The following is a 20,686-nucleotide window of genomic DNA, read 5'->3' on the forward strand; positions in this document are numbered from 1 at the left end:
TGTTCCTGTCTTGTAATCGTTGTCTTCTCATTGTTGCATCCTCTAAATGTTCCAGACTTGTCTGTACGTTACGCCAGTCTACATTGATTATATTACCATCTGTCCGCTCCAGCTATTCTAGAGCCAACATTGTGGGTGTTCACTTGACATATTGTATTTGTTTGATACATCAATATTTATCCCTAAAAACTTCTGTTGTGGTGATATCCACACATTTTGGGATTTCTTTAGATCACCAAAGAAAAAGCCTGGTTTTTATTTGGGCTTAGATAAGGTATATTTAAGGAGGTGTTACAGAAAGAACTGCTGAGCATCCATCCGCCACAAAACCATTCTGCTAAGTGTTTTCTTGGACTGTAACACCTGTGATGTTTAATTGGTAGCCAATGTCATGTCATGTTGTCTTTGTGAAAAGCATATAGTACCTAAGAGAAAATACAAGTCAACATAAGTGTAACTGTGCCTTTTTATACTGTGTTGTAATGTAAGTGTCGGTAAGTGGGTCGACTGAGTCTCTGGTCGTGTGTATGTAATAGTATAGTGAGATACAGAGGTTGTGGTATAGTTTCTCCTTAGGGAGAGCATGTGGAAGGTGTGAGCAGACTCGTAAGATCATGCATGCTCCTCTGGGAAATATTCAAATGGGAAAATAGAACAATGCCTCTACAGCGCCACCTACCAGAATGTAGCATTCCTGCAAGTCAATCTCAAACCTTTTCACAGGCTTTAGAAGCAGAGGTATTGTTCAATCTTCCTTATTTGCATAAATTACCTGGAGACTTCACAGAGGTCCAAGGCTCGGCGTTACGAGTTGAAACGCGTCCTCCAGGTGACCAAGGCTCGGCGTTACGAGTTGAAACGTGTCCTCAGCGGTTTCTTTTTAAGTGGGATATGTAATGGCAGAGTTTATTTAATAAAGAAAAGCCTATCCCTTTTAGAGAACTACCGGCTCCATTTTCCTTCTGGAGATCAATTATATGGGTCATCAATGCTATTCTCCCTGGAAAACGCCTTTAATCCAGATGCAGTAAAATTGCTTTAGTTGAATTACCTTGTGTCCACCTCCTTACTGTGCCTCCTCAAGTAGGGTTTCAAGTAAAGGGCAAGGGTTGCGCAGGCATTGTTTGGGGACAGAGCCAGCCTTTTATTCAATACTCCAGCCCCAGGGGGTCTATATTACCACTAGCCAACTACTGTTTTTTGGAATCTCCCTCAGCAATTATAATTGCATGCAAATGGCATGCATGCTACTCAGACTTGTGTTTTGATATAGTGCAGTCCTTAACAGTTAAAGTCCATGGTCAATAAACTGGGATACCGCCTCTTTACCAGTAGCATGTCATCTTAATTTTCAACAGCACGCAGGTCAACATAACAGTAACTTTGCTATTTACACTTCTTTAACTCTGCTTATCACTAGTTTTGTACTCTACTCTCAGATCAATTACAGATGCTGATCCTATATCTGGTGCTGTCACCCACCGGTGGGTACTAGGTCCCAACTTCTGTTCAGTCTCACAACAGGTCTGACTGTCTCTTATGTGCTTACTGTGCACAAACCACAGGCGCCAAACACACATGGTTATATGGACACACCAACCTACAGAGGCTGCAGTGTAATCCTTCTAGTCACTGCCAAGTCAACACAGGCCATCAAGAAAATGTCTCCTCCTGACTGACACCACTGCTTCCTCTAGGATTACATCGAGGAATGCCATTCCTGGTGTTATCAAGTAATGGAGGAATGACTATGCTGTTGAGAAAACACTTCACCAGCTTCCACTGAATGCGCCAGGTGGTCCCTGGACTCTGTGGGGTATATAGCAATAGAAAATGCAATACAGTATTAAACATGTCAATATCTCTGCATATCCGACATATTAACTTATATACAACAGTACTTTACATTTCAAAACCTCACAGTATAATTTGTAAAGGGGCAGGTGTGGGCCATCTGTAGTTCACCCCCTTCATTGCACAGTACCATGTAGTACCCATATTAATGCTTGGTTTTCAATTCGTAATCATCGCTTTACAGACCTGTATAAAGGGTCAAGCATTGATTTGAAGGAATGCTGCCGTCCACTAGGTGGCGCTGCAGAGGTATTGTCCCATCTCCATTATTTGCATATTACCCAGATAATGTAACACCTATTATTCACATAAAACTATGCGTAACTGCATAGTGAGCACATAACAGGTTAGTGCAGCGCCAAACCAAACTGCCATGCAGTGCTTAAATAATAAGGCTGTAAGTTCCTGAAATAATACCGCAGCTGGCACTGTAATGTAATTTTATTTGGGGAGCAGAAGGGTGGAGCCTCAAGCCCATGCCATAATACAACCCTATATTGCAGTTTCTGTATCTATATTTATTTTAAAAATGTTATATCTGCATAAAACATTTAGCAGCTTTTAACTTTTTTTTTTCTTCTTGATTTATTTTTTATTTTTTTTATTTTTCTAAAGCTATTCCAAATACTTGGACACCCCACGTGATGGCTTGAATGGTCGTTTATTGACCACAACATTGCCTGTCCTGTATACAAATCAATATTGCTTAGTGATTAAATGAAGAGATCGCTTTTCCTTGTGCATCCATTTAAGTCCAATGCTTTGGCGTTTCTTACTGATATTCTCATGGTGTACTCTATTTACAGCGGGAGTTGCATTTAATCTTCATTTTACTGCCATATTGAATCCATCAGAATCCTTCTGAGATGAGATCCTAATTGCAGCACTGCATAATTGTGTAGTACCTGGTGAAAGCACTAAAACCATCATGCGCCAGTGATCCCATACAGGCACTACAAGGGATTGTCCCATAGACCATATTGTTAAAAGCTGTGACAACAGCCCATAATTCTAAACATTTTCTGTATTTACACTTATTAGAAAAATGTATCTCTAGATTAGTGATGATGAGCAAACTTTTTTGAAAAAAGTTCGGTTCAGCCGATTCGCCAAACCAGAAGTTCACCAAAACCCCTAAAACTGATGCATAACACTGTCTGAGAGCCATATTAGCCAGAGCTTTTATGGTTCTCAGTGCTATACACCAGTGTTCAGGACTAGTGTTTAGCGAACCGATTCAATAGACTGTTTTGCGTAGAACTTTGCTAAAAGTTCAGTTCAGCATGAACCCAAACTAAACTGCTAGCAAAGTTCAATCGAAACACAAGATTCTACAGATTCTCTACACAACTCCAGCTATTCCAATCTAGAATAGCGCCACCTGCTATTTCTATTGTGTTAACCTTTTAGTAAGTGTTCCGACGTGGTCACACATGCTCAGTCTTGCTTCTGCCTCTGCTCCACTGGGCACGCAGATAGATCCCTGTTGTGGTGAGCGGCTCCTCCTGAATCATCTCTGCTTCTCAGAAGAGAGATTGTGCAATTGCAATTTCCTACTCATCACTTGCTCAGCATCATTTTTGAAAAGCAGAGAAGTGGTGGCGCTATTCTAACCTTCCTAGAATATCTGGGGATATACAACTTTTTAAAATAAGTGTAAACACAGAAAAATGGATTTTGACTATAAACTATCTTCTTTGTGGGACTAAAGTACCAGAATGCTACTTTTGCTAAGTTGTGATGACTATTTGCATCAAAGAGGCCATTTGACTCCGTACAGTATAAAATATAGTATAAATTTATTAGATTTTATGTCTATGCTTTTATATAGATTACATTCTTATTCTAGTTTACACTATTTTTTGCTACTTATTGTAATGCAGATACTTAAAAATACTGAAAATGTTACTGCGAGAAGTAAAAAAAAATGACAGATTTTTTCTGTTTTCTTTTAGCAATCATTAACCAGTGGCAACAGGAATCCAAGGACACAGTGATCTCTCAGCTTTTAACCCACCTTCCTTTACTAAAGCCTGGGAACATGGACGCAAAGGTGGAGTACATGAAGTTGCTGCCGAAATTATTGGCTCATTCGATAGAACACAACCAGCACATAGAAGAGAGCCGTCAGTTGTTGTCGTACGCTTTGATACACCCAGCCACGTCATTGGATGACAGGAGCGCCTTGGCAATGTGGCTGAATCACTTAGAGGACCGTACATCGGGGAACTTTAGTACCCAAGGACGGTGTCGATCAGACTCTTTGGATTATGGGCAAATGCATTACTACCACCAAAGACAGAACTCGGACGATAAACTGAACGGCTGGCCGAATTCTCGAGACTCTGGGATCTGTGTCAGTTCCTCCAACTGGCAGGATAAGAATGTGAGCTGTGAGAATGGACATTTGCCCCTGTACCCCTCTTCCTCTGTCCCTACAACCATCAATGCTATTGGAACAAATACAAGCACAAGTAAGTCGCCTGCTATTATTTTATTTGGAAATGTTTAATGGTGCATAAAACAGTTAAGACCTAGCAAGACATTCTGCAGGATCTGACAGGGTTTAACCATGGAAAAACCTAGATCTGCATAGGAGCTGTAAAAATCAAATGGTAGGATTTTTAATATGGCTGATATTAAAAATATCTTTTTAAAGATTCACTGGAGCAAGTAAAGAGATGGTTGCCATTGTGTACATATAGCTTTTAAAGAGTCTGAAGACCCCATTTACACCTTAGTTACAAAACCTGTTTACACCTTTAATGACTAGGCCACATTTTGGAAATCTGATGTATCATTTTACCATAGAATAACTCTGTAAAGGTTTTGCATATCCAAGTAATCCTCACATTATTTTATTTTGCCACATATTGTTCTTTATTAAGGTCCCAAAGAAAAAGACAGCAGAACTCTTAGCACCAAGCTATATCCACTGAGGGGGGGGGGGGGGGAAGACTCACCATCTAGGTTTCACAATGCACGCTCTTAGCAGGATGTGGACTCTTCATCCAGAATAAAGCCACGTCAATCTTCTTCAGTATTTAGAGCAGCATACGGGGTGCAGGCGAAAATACTTCTCAGAGAGAAATTCTCTTAATTAAAGCACACTACTTTATTGATCTCCATAAAAGGCAGACAACGTTTCGACCATTCTCCACGGTCTTTGACAAGTCAACTGGAGACCGTGGAGAAATTTTTGTCATACTTGCAACTGATTTTCTATCCAAATTGATGAACACCCCTCCCCCCCCCCTTCACACACACACACACACACACACACACACACACACACACACACACACACACACACACACACACACACACACACACACACACACACACACACACACACACACAAAACACCTTTTGTAAAACTAGAGCCATAAACCACTTCATCTATGGGTGAACTGAACATTTTGACCCCACAGTTTTTTTGTAGGAGTTAATATAAAAAGGGTGAAAAAAAGCTTATTTCTTCTTTCTTCACAAATATGTACATTTCAAGACTTTTTTTATATAAACCAGGCTAAACTAAGTAAATATGCTTCAAATATTATTTCACTAGTTCTTCTGTGGTCAGCAATAACCCCCATCATAGCGCCAGTCGTCTTTCTGGACACATGGCTAGGCGTGTAATTAAGGGAACACCCTTTTGGCTTTCAGAGCACATTTGAATTCCAGGCCCCACCCTCGCTTATAGAGCCATCAAGCTGCGAAAACTGTAGAAAGCCCTCCACAAATTACCCCATTTTGAAAAGTAGACCCCCTTAGGCCATTTATTTAGGTATGTACTGAGCATCCTGACTCCACAATTTTTTTGCACAGAGGAGAGGCACCCCAAATTTTTTGCACTAGCTCTTCTGTGTTCGGCAATGCCTCCATTGTAGCCGAAATCTGGTTACTGGACACATGGCTAGGCCGGTAATGGAGGGAACACCCATTGGCTTTCAGGGCACAACTGAATAAATTCCAGGCCCCACTGCATAAATTGTCTCCCTAAAAATAATACCACCCCTTCCCCCAGCCTTCTTGGCATTCCCTAAACCTTAGATAAAATGTAATAATTCAAAACTGTGTGAAATGTCTGAAAACCGGGGTAATTACAGAGTCCTAGTTGGAATGGGTACATGGGGCAATAAAACGGGTATTCCTCCTCCCATGCTTGCTGCAAACTCGGCACCTTTTTTGCGGGTATTTATCGACCTCCGTGGTATGGACAGCCTGTAGAAAGTGGCGCTCTGTGAGCCTTCGCACCTCCTCAGACTTTCTACAGACTGTCCCTACCACTGAGATCGATAAATACCCGCTGAGGTGCGGCAGACTCACACAGGAGGCCCTCAACAAGCTGCTCCTGGACCTGCAGTAAAGTGAGCGTTCCTGGGGACAACTTGTATAATATGTAAGCATTTATAGGTAGCGATCTAAATAAGGTAGATCACCACCTTTTTGTAAAAGGCTCCTGGTCTTTTCCTACAACAGGTGTGGCTGGTCGGACAGATCTAGCCCCCCTTCCCCCATAGATTGCTTGTAGCAGTGGGTCATTTGCAAGCATGCATGACGCCCCCCTTTTCCATGTGCCTAGACCCCAGGGATTGTGGGAATACGGCTCTATTTTTTTATTGTCTTGCAGGCCCCTGTATTTCTGGCATGTAGTGATTTGAATAGTGCGACACTTGCATAGTAGTTGTCCCTATACAAATTGTACCCCTTGAGCAAGAAGGACACTATTAGCTCCCAAACAATTTTTTCCATTTATGGCCATATTGTCTAGGCAATCTGGGGGAATTAAGGTGCTGGTCCCTGCCTTAACATATAAAAAAATCACAAGTCTATCCTGTAGTGCTCTCGCACACCTTGTATACGTTGACGCTATACCTGATGCGTTTGTATGGGATGAACTGCTGGAAGGAAAGCCAACCCTTGAAGCTCATTGTCCACTGACAGGTTTTTTTTTTAGGGGTAAGGAAATTTTGAAAGGATTCTTTTATCAGGCAGATTGGTTACCTCAATTTATTTAATCTGTCATAAACCGGGTTATCTCTTGGGGGGACTTGGCAATTATTTGTTAAATGGAAGAAATGCATTAGGCCACCTGCAGACGGCCGGGTCGGATCCGGCTGCGAGAATTCTTGCAGCGGGACCCGACCCGAGCGCCTGCAGAGAGCAGCGCAGGCACTCACCTCTCCCGCGGCCCCGGCTCTTTCATGTGCCAGCTGCCGGGCAGCCGGCGCATGCGCAGAGTGGAGACGGTGGCCGGTGAGTGAAGTTTCTGTGCGGGGCTCTGCGAGACCCGCACAGAAATAGAACATGCTGCGGTTTGTTTGCCGCGCGAGATTTCGCGCAGCCAAACCGCGGCCGTCTGGGTAGGATTGGATTTGTTAACGCAATCCTATGCAGGCTTCCAGCGGCGGAAATCCCACCGAGGAATTTCCGCCCGTCTGCAGGCGGCCTTACTGTTTCAAAGCTGGTTCAGAGAATTACTGCTACAAATGCACAGCCCTGGTAGACAAGTACGAGCGGATTGAGGTTTTGTTTACTAAACCCAATAACAATATTCCTACATTTAAAAAAAAAAAAATAATTTTTAATTTCTGGGGCACTGGGGTCCATAATCCGGAACAGAGGTGGGGTGCTCTGCAATGAATTGTCTAGTATAAATGTTGGTCTGATGAACAATTCTACAACTTTATCATTCATAAATTCAAAAAATCAAAGTGGGCAAACTAGAAACATCCACATTTATACCCAGAGTTGCTACAAATTGGTGCAGGTGGGTCTCTGGTAAGATGTTTTATCTCCTTTCACCAATTGAAACAGTGAGAGGAGATGAAACATAAAGAACTTCAATTTTTTTCTTCGTTGTCAGCAATCGCCGTTTTTCATTCATTGACTAGTGGTGATTACGTGACCAGGGACCACTCATTGCAGCTTCTGGCCACTGCTTTAAGCTGTCAGCTACATCTTGTAGCTACCCTCCCTGGCCTACAACTTCAGGGCTTATATCACGCCCGGCCGATATACGGTGTCCCTTTCTGCAGGGGAGGAGGCGGTTCAGGAGCAGTGCACTGAGCTCCAGGCCCCTCTCTGCACCTCACCACTATCTGCAACGTGAGGGGGCGTGACGGGGGCAGAACTTGGCCCAGCCCCCATCCTGCCCCTCCCATTTTATACAGTGGCGAGAAGCAAAGAGGGGACGGGAGCTCAGTGCACTGCTCCCGAACCGCCTCCTCCCCTGCAGAAAGGGACCCAATATATCGGCCGAGCATGAAAAACCTATGGACGTGTGAATTAGCCCTTCTTTTGAAGCAGTGCTGTAAAAGGACAGCGCATCAGAATAAAGTCCATCAGTGACCACAGTGTAAAAAAAAAAAGTTTATAGGCGGTCGCTAAAGGGTTAAAGGGGTTGTCTGGTTACAGGAAACCTTTTCCCAATACCACTAACTGTGCCAAAATAACAAAAGGATCAGTACTAAAGGCCCCTTTACACTGAAAGATGATCGCTCAAATGTTGCTCAAACAACCGTTTTTGCATAACTTTTTGCATCATCTTTGCATTCTCTAAGAGTTATGCAGGCGGAGCGGGATACCACCGCGATAGCTCAGAGTACAAAGCAGCTGTTTTGTATATGCAAACAGCTGCATTGTTCTCGGAGCTTTCAGCTGGTGTCCTGGTGAGAACTGCCAGCAGGATACCAGCTGAAAAAATACTATCACTGTCTCCCACTGAGAAAATCAGCATGCGGCACTAGAAATCACCGATAAACGAATAGTGCACGAAAAGTGCACAATGGACGTGCGTTTAGACGCAACGATTATCGCTCAAAAAATGGCTTTTGAGCTAATTTTGGATGATAGTCAATGTGTCTAAATGGGCCTTTATCCCTCTGCTGTTGTGGTATAGTGCTGGTGCCCCGCTGTGCTCCTGGGTTTTGTTTTGGGGATTATGTCAATGGAAGTCGCCTGATCACTGCAGACAGAGACCAGCACTATTTCCACTGGCAGGCTGATGGGGCACTAGTCGAGACGTTAACTGGATAGCCACAAGCTAGAAATTACTGCCCTAATGAATAATTAGAACATGTAACAATTTACCTTTTTTTTTACCGTGTATAGGACGCACCCCCTACTTTCCCACCCAAAATTAAGAAAAAAATTTTAAGCCTAAAAATAGTACATATTTCTGTTCTATGTTAAAATCCCACTATAGGTCCCTGTTATACTCACCTGACTGTCCTCTCCGTGCTGCCCAACAGGTCTCTGTAGCTCTTCACAGCACCCCCCGCTGTCTCACGAGAGGTTGCTGTTTACAGGTTTGCTATATGGACCAAGCGCAGAAGACCAGCTGGGCAGTGCTGAGAGGAGACGGCTGCTGAGTGGACTGTTGTTTGTATGTATGTATGTATGCACTGTATATGTGCTGAGTGTGTAATGTGTATGTGTGAGGGTGCAGACATACTCGCCTAGCTGCAGCACTGCCCTGCTTCTCTGCGCTGCTTCTTTGTACGTCGGTGCTCTGCCTCTCCGCTGTGGTAGTGTGACGGAGCCCCAAGGGCTCCCGCACACCCATGAGCGGTACCTTGCAGCCGAATTCATGTAAGTTTTCGTCCGATCGTTTCCAACGAAAATTTACATCCCGTGTATAAGACGCAGTGCGATTTTTGAGCAAAATATTTGTCGAAAAACGCGTCCTACACGGAAAAATACAGTTATTTGAGGGAAGGTAGTACCTGCCTGCAACCTGTAGATGTCACTAATATGGCTATAGTATGCCTGATGCAGCCAAACATGCTGAACATGAATAATGCAATTAATAAAGTGTTATAAATACAGACCTAATGAATTGAAGATAAAGTTCTATTTTCTATAGTGTATATATTCACATTTTCCTCCAGGCTTGGATGGGCTGATGAGCGTCAGCAACTGTTCAAGGATGATTGATGTACTTTGGGTCTGGCATTAAAAACTCCGCTTTCAAATTCAGTGAACTGTGCACAAATGAAAATAAAGAGGAGAGACATATCATAAATAAAGGTTTCCTTTAAGCTCTTGAGAAGCTTCCACTGTGTCTTACCTCCCCAGTAACTGGAATTATACTAAGCCTTGACTCCATCATTCCCTCCATATTTCAAGCGTAGATCTAATTAGGACGCCTAGAACAGTTTATTGCGCTCTTGATAACACTATTGGATTGTTCAACGGCTTTTATACCCTCTGCCTAGTAGGATTTTACTTGCTTAGCTTTCAGATCATGCTGCCGTTTCAAATATTGTGCTTTGATATCGCTGCTGGCCAATTGATAATGTCACAACACAAACCATTTGTGCCCCCTTTCCTACCGCAATTTTAGAATTTCACATATCCTGCACAATGGTTTATTTTGACTAAGTAGCGGTAAGACCCCGTTCACACCTGCGTTAGGGACTTCAGTTTCTCTGTTCTGAAATGGTGGCTATAACATGTAATATTGTAACACTCAAGAAAGGGGTCCAAAAACAGAACAGTTGGTGGTCCGGGAATTATTCTAACTGCCAGATTGGAGTCGGGAAGGAATTTTTTCCCCCTTTTTAAATGAGAAAAATTTGCTACTACCTCCTTTTTTTTTTTTTGCCTTTCTCTGGATCAACATTGGTGTGAAATAAATGGACATGTCTTTTTTTCCAGCCTAACATACGATGTTACGAAGTAAACGGATCTGTGTTTTTCCTCATTTATTTCAATAGGTTTCTTAAACCGGAAGCTTGCTGTTTGATTCCATTCTGTTTGGGTTCCATTTTTTTTTTAAATTGCACAAACGGTGCAGACTGCTGCGCTATTGGTTCAGTTTCAAAAATGGAAACTAAACTGACACAAACTGAAAGCTTTGTCTACTTTCAATTTTTTTAAATGTGTTTTTTTTGTTTTTTTTAAAGCCTATTGAAATCAATGAGGAAGAAACTGATCTGTTTTTATTTCTGTTTAACTTCAGTTTCTCTGTTCCATCTTTGAAAAGCCCTAAAGCAGGTGTAAATGGAGCCTAAACCACTCCATGTCATACTGGGGGTTCTTGGACCAACCAAAGGAAATGACCGAGGGCCCAGCATCCAGCTAGAAAGAACAGATCTAAGTGTCTTCACCGTGTATTATCTGTGCGTTGCACGGCCGCGTGATACGTGGGCTTTCATTGTTCCATGCACATCGGCATGTAGACACTGCGTGTCGATACACAAGAGAAATAAATCGCAGCATGCTGTATTTTCTCTGCATACGTACGCAGCGTCAGCCCTATACCTTTGTATGGGCTGTGTATGATACTGTCCATAAGCAATGCATTGCATAGGGCAGCGTTTTCATACGCATTATTAAAAATTGCATTAAAAACTCCCATGTCCGTGAGAGTGTGATTCGTTGGCATGCTGGCAGAGCGCTGATCTCTGCCAGCCGCATATATAGCTGGAAATGCGTAGAATGCTGTGGGGAGACCTGCAGCATTTTACGCATACGACCTTGGGCATGAGCCCTAAACTTTGCTCTTGGCTCCAACTGGGATTGTCTTCTGCATGACGTTTTGGGGGCAATTATAGCGTCTGAGTCTCTGCCACCGGAGGACCCTCTGCCCGATCTTGTACAAATAAGTTTTAATCATTGTATAATGAAAACATTTGCAGCTTACTAATATGGCTTGTTTTTCCAATTCAGCCCCATTTCAAAGATTTCAGCCTGCTGTTGAATGAAAGTACTCATGTTTACATGGGAGGCTGAAAATTTACTCAGGGGCAATTTGACCCTTAGGGCAGTGCCCACTCCCCATGGCTAATAGTGGCCCACAGTTTGTTAGAGCAGTTTTTCTTAAATCCAGTCCTCAAGTATCCCCAACTGGCCATGTTTTCAGGATTCCCTAAATATTGTGCATATATAATTGTCAATGCCTCAGAATTCACCACAGGTGTTCTCTCTTAAATTCATGACCTGTTGGAGTTAGGACCAGTATTTCTAACACTGGTCTTAGTATAATGCTCCCGGGGCCACGATTCACCTAATACATGAAGAGGACACAGCTGATCTGATTGCCGGCAGTGCTGAGAGCCGGACTCCTGCCAATCTAATATTGATTAGCTTATCCTAATGGCTCATTAACATGACTATAATTTTGGCGTGTATTATACACGGCACGTGACATGCGGTGAATGGAGTCAATGAAAGTACATAGACTTTCATTGATCCATTCACATTTAGCTTGTAAACACTGCCTGCAGATCGTGCGAGAAAAAGATCGCAGCATGCTCTATTCCTCTGCGTATTTCTTGACCAATTCTTTTCTATGGCCAGCGTATACAATGCTGTCCATATGCAATACAATGCATGTGGGCACGATGCATACACAACCCCGCTATGAAAGAGTGGGCAATTATTTAAAAAAGGCACACTGCGCATGATAGTCTGCTTCTACACTACCCTTTGGAAACCTGACCCCCTTCTTCCCACTGCATTTCCCAAATGCCCCACTGCACCTTGTATCTGCTTATTTACAAACACAAGCAAGTTTAAAGGGGTTGTCCCGCGAAAGCAAGTGGGGTTATACACTTCTGTATGGCCATATTAATGCACTTTGTAATGTACATCGTGCATTAATTATGAGCCATACAGAAGTTATTCACTTACCTGTTCCGTTGCTGGCGTCATCGTCTCCATGGTGCCGTCTAATTTCAGCGTCTAATCGCCCGATTAGACGCGCTTGCGCAGTCCGGTCTTCTCCCTGGTGAATGGGGCCGCTCGTGCCGGAGAGCTGGTCCTCGTAGCTCCGCCCCGTCACGTGTGCCGATTCCAGCCAATCAGGAGGCTGGAATCGGCAATGGACCGCACAGAGCCCACGGTGCACCATGGGAGAAGACCCGCGGTGCATCGTGGGTGAAGATCCCGGCGGCCATCTTGCTAAGGTAAGGAAGAAGTCGCCGCAGCGCGGGGATTCGGGTAAGTACTAAACGTTGTTTTTTTTTTTTTTGTTTTTTTTTAACACATGCATTGGGTTTGTCTCGCGCCGAACGGGGGGCCTATTGAAAAAAAGAAAAAAACGTTACGGCGCGGGACAACCCCTTTAAGGGACAGCGGTATGCAGGCATATTGCACAGTCTGACTTGTTTTCTTAGCGACCTTTGTATAAACGCTGCACATGTGCACTGTAATCGCCCATTGAAATGAATGGGGAGTATTTTCAACCCTGTCAAAAACGCACTAGAACACTGTGTACAGTGTTTTACCGCGTTTTAGAATGCAGCGTTCTATGCCACCGGGAGGGAAAGTTAAAGTGGTGACTTGTTACTTTGCATGCGCTTTTAGCACAGAAGCAAACGTTGCACAAAGCAGCTTTCCCGCAGTAAAAATGCAGCACTTACAAATGCAGCTATTTTAGTATCGCTGTGTGAGAGCGGCCTTAGTAAATTTGCCACCCCTCTGGCTGTTCATGCTACAGAAAGTCAAATCTGCCAGCTATGAGCTGGGGTAGATTTGTGCTATAGTTTTTCGCTAGTTTCTGTTGTAAATTACAGTAAATTAATCAGGCTATAGGTGACCCTGTCCCCTTTTTCTCTAAACCCATCTAGCATTTTAGAAAATTGGCACCAATCGCGGAAAAAGCCCAGAATGTTGCAAACTCTTGGACATGTACGAATTGCACAAAAATGTGTCAGAACTGTGACCCAAGTTTAGAAATTCCACCACTGGTATTTTAGGCCGGCTCACACGGGCAGATTCCAATTGTGGAATCCGCAATCCGTGTCCACGCGGAGGATCTGCGGTAAAATGCGGGCATTAAAAAGCATGTACTTCTGCTTTTTTGCTCACACTCGCAGATACGAATTGCATATTCCGCGAGTGGAAGAAAAGTCGCAGCATGCTCTATTCTGGGGTCAGACTGCCTCCATTAAAGTCAGTGGAGGCTGTGTGACTCGTAGACCATATACGATTAGCATTGCTTATGTGCTGTTGGTACCTATGTCATCGCTTAGCGACGGCACTGGAAATACAAACATTTAAATAAACAAACTGTACTGAGTGTGACTGACGGCGAGTGCCGCGGTCATTGGCATTAGAGCAAAAACAGGTACGCAAGGTGACCGGCCCGACCTTAGAAAGCTGCAGAATCTTTCATTGCACAATTTGTTTAAACTTTATATACATGGGTCTGGACAAAATGGAACATTAACCAAAGGGATCCTTAGTAGCATGTGTAATAGATTCTCAGTTATAGCATTTACTTAGGGGGGTTTACTGGTTTATGTAATGCCTACTAGCAGAGACATAACTTGAAGCTTCTGGGCCCCAATGCAAAACCTGTAACAGGGCCCCCAACTATAATGCTTTATTCATAGTACTGGGCTTCCTATATGGAGAGGAGAGGCCTTATGGGCCCCCTAAGGCTCCTAGGCCTGAGTGCAACTGCATCCCCTGCATTCCCTATAGTTACGCCCCTGCCTACTAGACACAATGGCAAAACTGGACTTCACCTATAGCAGTAAAGCCTGGTTTAGACAACGATTATCGCTTAAAAAAATCTTTTGAGCAGTTTTTGAGCGATAATTGTTGTGCTCTTTACAGCGCAAGGTGATCGCTCAAACGTTGAACGATCACCTTGTGCTCTGAGTGGGGGATGCAGAAGACAAGTAGGTGTCCCCGCTTATCTTCTGCATCCAGCTGTTCCCCGCTCGGAGCACCCGGCTGCTATACAGCCGATCGCTCCAAGCGGGGGATGCTGAAGACAAGCGGGTGTCCCAGCTTGTCTTCTGCATCCAGCTGTTCTCTGCTTGGAGCACCCGGCTGTTATACAGCTGAGCGCTCCTAGCGGGGTATGGAGAACACAGCTGGACAGCTCTGTTCTTCATACCCCACCTGTCTTCAGGGAGCTGGATACAGCTGAAACAATAGTATCGGCTGTATGCCGCTGTGAATTCCTAATAACTGATCGCTGATCTTTCAGCATGTTGAAAGATCAGCGATTAGTGGCGGCTTAACGAAAACTGCATGACGTCAGTGCAGTTAAACACAACTATTATCGCTCAAAACATGGCTTTTAGCGATTTTTGATCGGAAATTGTTGTCTAAAAGGGCCTTAACCTCTTTTGGGTACTAACTAGGTCTCCCAGTACTCAGGTACCCCCAGGACTTACAGTGGGGTTGAATTAGTCACATAAACAAATATTTGAATAATCAAAGCAGGTATCAACACTAGTAGGTAATGCAAAAATAGAAACTCTCCAATAGAGGATGGGAAAAGGGTATGATATTAATCAGATGATGGTACAAATGGATAATGGAGCAAATAGTTGATGGAAACAGAAGTAACACCCTTAGAATACCTGATCCTAATGTTCTCTCCATGTCTTTCTCTAGAGTATCCCTGACACTGACCCTAACACCAAACACCATTGTCCTCGAGTAGCCCTCAGATATCCCAATAGAAATCCTATCTGAAACACTGTTCCTAAGAAAGTAGAAATGATCCTCGAGCACCAGCGGTGAAAATAGCTGTGTATAAGTGGCCAAGAGCCCAAGCATTGCTGCAAGATTTGAGCTAGCATCCAAACATTCCCTTGCACCAGATTTCAGGTGAAAGTGTCAATTAAAAAAACAGCCTTATTCCATGTCTCAAAAATGCGAAGTTCACCCAAATGGCCAAAATGTTGCCTCCAGCGTATGTATTTTTATGAGACATAGAATAAAAATGATTTTGCATTGACATCTCTTATCTGAAGTCTGGTGCAGTGGTGTTTGGATACGTTTCCCTGACAAACAGTGAAGGGACACTAGAAAACCAAACTGAGAGGAACTGAACTAGAAATAAGACAAGTAGGAATAGGGAACCTCCTACAAAGCTAGAATGAAGTACTGGATCAGAAAATCACAGAACCAAAGTATACTGACGAGACCAAGCCAAGCTACAAACAAACGCTCGAAACAGACAAGGAATCGCCAGGCTGGGATAGGAATACGATACTAGAAACAAACAAGGAATACTTGATTTAAACCCATAGTTTACACTATAACCAGCAACAGACTGCAGAAGCAAAGATTTGAAGAAAGGCTAGCTAATTCAAAACTGCTTTTCCAAATGAACCTGTGTGGTAGGGAGATCAGCTGTCTCTCTAATGGATCACTTGTAGAATAGTTGCATAGCAATTTCCGAACCACAAACTAGTAGACAAGATGACAAACCGGTGCATTTCTGCTATTTATAACCATTTAGAAAGCCTATTTTCCAATACACTATTGGGCCATTCAGAGTAAATTGAGAGGAAACCCTCATCAAGACCTTCATTCATTAGCTGGGGTAGAGTGGTTACAAAGAGGGTGACTCTTTATGGACAACCCAACATGTCCATGCATTGTGTGGGAAGCTCATTGATTAGACTGCACATTATGTATTGCTTGATTTTTTTAATCTTTTTTTTGTGTGGTGAATTGGACTTTTTTTTCCCCCTATGGTGCAGTTAAATTCCATTTATCGAAAAACTGCTGTTTTCTTGACTGAATGACTGCACCTTTAGCATCAGTAAGTAAGGAACCATACAATTTATAATTCTGTCAGTCTTGCGCCTTGCCATTGGGGAATTTTAAGCCACGTTTTCCCTGCACGTTTTTTTTCCCCTTCCAGACATATTGACCATACAGATGTTAAGTAGGTTGTAAAAATGTGAACCAATCGGTGTGAAGGGGACAAGCAGCTGTGTTTTAATATCTTTATATATCATGGACCATATAAGTATTTCTGGAGTGGCTGTAAATCAGATTCAGCAAGTGATCCAACAGGTGTCTAGCTGAGAATTTTTAAATGTGGCCAGTGCGGTCTTGGAATGAGTGGTGTGCTGCTATCCATTCCATGGAGTACATTTGCTGGAGTTCTAGTCCGGAACCAGTTGCTGCTATCAAGCTGAGCTGCTCATTTCATTCATATGGTTCCCACTTGGTCTCTCTGCAGCAAATTTCCTCCAATATGGCCATCGTTACATCTTTTAGTCCTCCAACACCCAGCTTGCCCTGACAGTTGCAAGGTGTCGGGGACTACTGGGAGTTGTAGTTTCACAACAGATGGAGAGCTTCAGGTGGAGATTACGATCTTCATAGAGTGGTCATCCAGCTTTTTGTTCTTTGAATAGTTATTCTCTCCAACTACAAAGCTATACCAAAGCCAGGGTGCATCATCAGTCAGTATTGAAGGAAGGCGCTTCTAGCCCAGAAGACCTAGTCCCCCAGAGCTTGCAGTCAGGATCCAAAAATTGGTGCTTTATGCAGAGAAAAGCAGTTGCATTCCCTAGTTGGATTATGGCTGCCTATCCTCTTGTATGGGTCCCTTTACACGGAGCAAGGGACTTGCTCAGAATGAATTTTTTGATGGGCTCTAGGCACCCCATTCCGAAACTGGTAGGAGGGGGAATCTCTCTGAAGGTTTGTTCACAAAGCGTTTAAAGGTGAAAAACTGTGACTTTACGGCCTCCTGTCCATGGGCGATGTGTCACTGCGCTATCTGCAGTGATAATCCGGCCGCGGGTAACGCAGTGAACACTTTCCATAGACTTAACTATGGAAAGCGCAGCCCGACGTCCGCAAGCAGAGAATCGTAGCGCTATAAGAGCTTACAAAAAAGGGAGGAGGAGGGAGGTTAGCTGCGTCCAACGCTGGGAAGAGAGGACACCTGGCTCTATTAAAGAATTAGCAGTCCTTCAAAGGATTTCTGCCGACCGAGAGATTTCTGCACTGCAGCGTAATTTTTTTTTCCTTTGTCATCGTGCAGCAACTGCCCGTGTAAATCGATGAGAAAACATTAATTAAGATCGGGACTTGATTGCATTGTGGGTTCGTTTTACACCAAACAATTTTCATTTGAACGAGCCAATGATGTCAGAGTTCATTCATTCAACCACTTTATACAGGCAGATACATTGTTGGTTCATTCAAACCAGAAATCATTCAGTCGTTCACATTCCCCATATACTTGAATAAGAATGACTGAGCGAGCGCTATTAAAAAGGGAATAATGAGTGAATGAGCCAATGATGATTTTTTCAACAAGTATTTTTTATTGGGTTTATGAGATTAGAATCATAATACAGAAAGGTTCATCACATTATTCATATTGAGTTACAAAAATATATCGTGAACAAGAACCAATATTCCAGTAGGTTACATCCAGTGTGCACAATATAAATAGGTAGTACTGACTTTTTAATAACCAAATAATAATAAGAACCATCTCTGAGATTGTCAAAGGATTTTACAAATAACTTTAAAACTTTAGTGCGGTCTACTTGCCCATCTCGAAGGGGTTAAATGAGTAAATAGGTTTTGAGAGAAATCCCGGTCAGGGGATAGAGGCAATACATTTTAGCCAGGGGTTCCATGTGTGAAAGAAGCTAGGCATAGTTTCGGTTGACAGAGCTAATATTTTTTCATAGGAACAGTGATCGGACATAATGTCATGTATTTCAGATTCAGTTGGAGGGAGTGCGGACCTCCACTTTTTAAGAATAGTTAGTTTGGCAACCATAAGTAGATGGCAGATCAATTTCCGCTTTGGGAGTGGAATGTTGTTGCAGTTTACTAGGAGTAATGCTAATTCCGGTGTTTTAGAAATTGAGCAATTGGACAATTTCCTAATAGTGTGGAATATTTCTGTCCAAAATGCTTGTATGAATGGGCAGGTCCAGAGTAGATGAATAAGAGTGCCTTCCTGTCCGCAATTCCTCCAACATTGCCCGTCAGTCTTGGGGAAGTATCTCGCTAGTTTAGCGGGCGTATAATACCATCTAGTTAAAGTTTTATAATGGGTTTGGAGGAGGTTGGCAGATAGCGAAGATTTGTTTGCCCAGTTAAAAGAGTGTAACCACTGATCTGCAGAAAATGATTTCCTCAGATCCGTCTCCCAATTTATCAAGTGAATTTTCTTTTTTGTGCCAAAGTCACCTGCTAAGATATTATAAAGTTTCCTTGTCAGGGAGGCATTTGGAGAGTTCCCCTTAGAAGGAAGGTTAATTAATTTGTTAGATAGGGAGCATTTTTCTAGGTCCAATGATGATTTTTATGCCTGTGTAAAATGAACGATGAACATAAAAATGGATTATCGTTGTGGTTTGGTCTTTGGCTGCTTCTTAGACTGAACGATTATTTTGTTCGTTTGAACTATTTTATTGAAAAATAATTGTTCCGCCTAAAAGGGCCTTCAGTCCGCTCACATAATTACCAGCCAGAGGTTAGCAGTCTGGTCACACAGACCTAGAAGCTTATCTGATCTCTTTACTTTGGGGTAGCATACTATACATAGTCAGTTAAATTGCTTTAATCTAAAAATCCTGAAAATGTGGTAATCTGCACAAAACTGCAATAGAATATGAAATTTTACAAACTCAAAGGCCCAAAAACTGAGCAGATATATGCAAAAATTTAATTATAATTCTATTTCTGTCCAGTTAACCAAATTCTTTGAAGCTGACACCTGCTTGATCCCATTGATTCTGGATTAAAGGAATTGTTCTTTATTAGGTTATTGACTAAATATGTGTAGATAGATCATAGGATAAACTGTGGTAATAGTTCTTATTCAATATCCACCGCTTCCCTTTGGCCCTATCTTAATTTACTTGTCTCCTGCGTCAGAATCTCTCCACAAATTAGGATATCTCTTAACAGAAGATCCTGACCACAAGCGACTGCTGCTTTCTAACTTTCACTTGTACGGTTTGAAGTCCATTAAACTGTCACTCTTAGTAATTGTAGAGAGATCCTCTGAGACCACAGAAAATCCTGCTGGGGAAGAGGCTGCCACAATCCATCACTAAGCATTCTTATAATCTCCACTCATAAATCCTTCACAGAATGGAGAGTAAATAACACTAATTATAAATACCGGTAATCGTGCATCGGGCTCTTAAATTGCCAGAAGTTTGAAAATGTATAGAAATTTCTGTCCAGTTTTCCTCAGTTTCTTGCCTGCAGGGGGCAGTATAGTAGTATGGTATAATTCTTATAGTCTGGCATTTCTAGGTGCTGGTTTATCAGATATTCTAGGTTATAAAATGGTTTTAAAAAGGTTTATCAAACCAATCGGTACCTCCCAGTAATGCTGAGAGGCTATGCTGCATTCACCCCAAAAAATAGAAGGGTTATCTCCAGAATGAATAGTAACTGTACAACACGATGCACTCCTCTCCGAATATGTGCTAACAAATTCTCCCACACACGTCAGGAAGGCATCGGGGCCAAACAATTTATTGAAGTCAAATGGGATGCGTCTCCGAGCCGAATGCTCCTTTCTCAATCACAGACATCATGTTGCACAGTTGACTTCCAAGAACTGTTTCATTTTTTTCCCCCATCAACACGGGCATTTGAGGGCTTGATTTTTGCAGGACGAATGGATTTTTTTAATGGTACCATTTTACGTATTGAAAAACTTTTAAAAAAATGTAAATGTGATGAAATGGAAAAAAACTGTGCCATTTTTTTTTGGGGGGGGGGGGAGGTTTTATTTCTACAGTGTTCGCAGTGTGGTAAAAATGTCATGCTAACTTTATTCTATGGCCAGTATAATTCCAACCATGCCAAATTTTTGTAACTTTATGTTGTGTTACTTTAAAAAAAAATAAAAAATATATATATATATATATATATTATAATATTTATTAAAAATGTTTAAAAATATCTTTGTCCCCACGTTCTGAAACCCATAAGGCCGCCTGTCCACGGGCAAGTTTTCATAGGCTAACTATGGAAAGCGCAGCCCAACGTCCACGAGCAGAGAATCATAGCAATTCTTCACTCCCAGGATTGAAATCGCGGTATGCTGCGATTCGCTGCGATTATCAGC

At 42.6% G+C, this 20,686-nt stretch overlaps 1 protein-coding gene across 2 annotated transcripts in view; it reads left to right on the forward strand.

Annotated features, from left to right (window-relative positions):
• The window catches only part of SAMD4A (sterile alpha motif domain containing 4A), a 113,299-nt gene that overhangs the window by 57,557 nt on the left and 35,056 nt on the right, over nucleotides 1-20,686 (forward strand). For both annotated transcript variants that reach the window (XM_066607998.1, XM_066607999.1), the window contains exon 3: nucleotides 3,810-4,328. In XM_066607998.1, coding sequence (XP_066464095.1) covers nucleotides 3,810-4,328 — 519 coding nt within the window. The remainder of the gene's footprint in view (nucleotides 1-3,809; nucleotides 4,329-20,686) is intronic.

The sequence above is a fragment of the Eleutherodactylus coqui genome, chromosome 6 (assembly GCF_035609145.1).
Source record: "Eleutherodactylus coqui strain aEleCoq1 chromosome 6, aEleCoq1.hap1, whole genome shotgun sequence".
Lineage (NCBI taxonomy): Eukaryota > Metazoa > Chordata > Amphibia > Anura > Eleutherodactylidae > Eleutherodactylus > Eleutherodactylus coqui.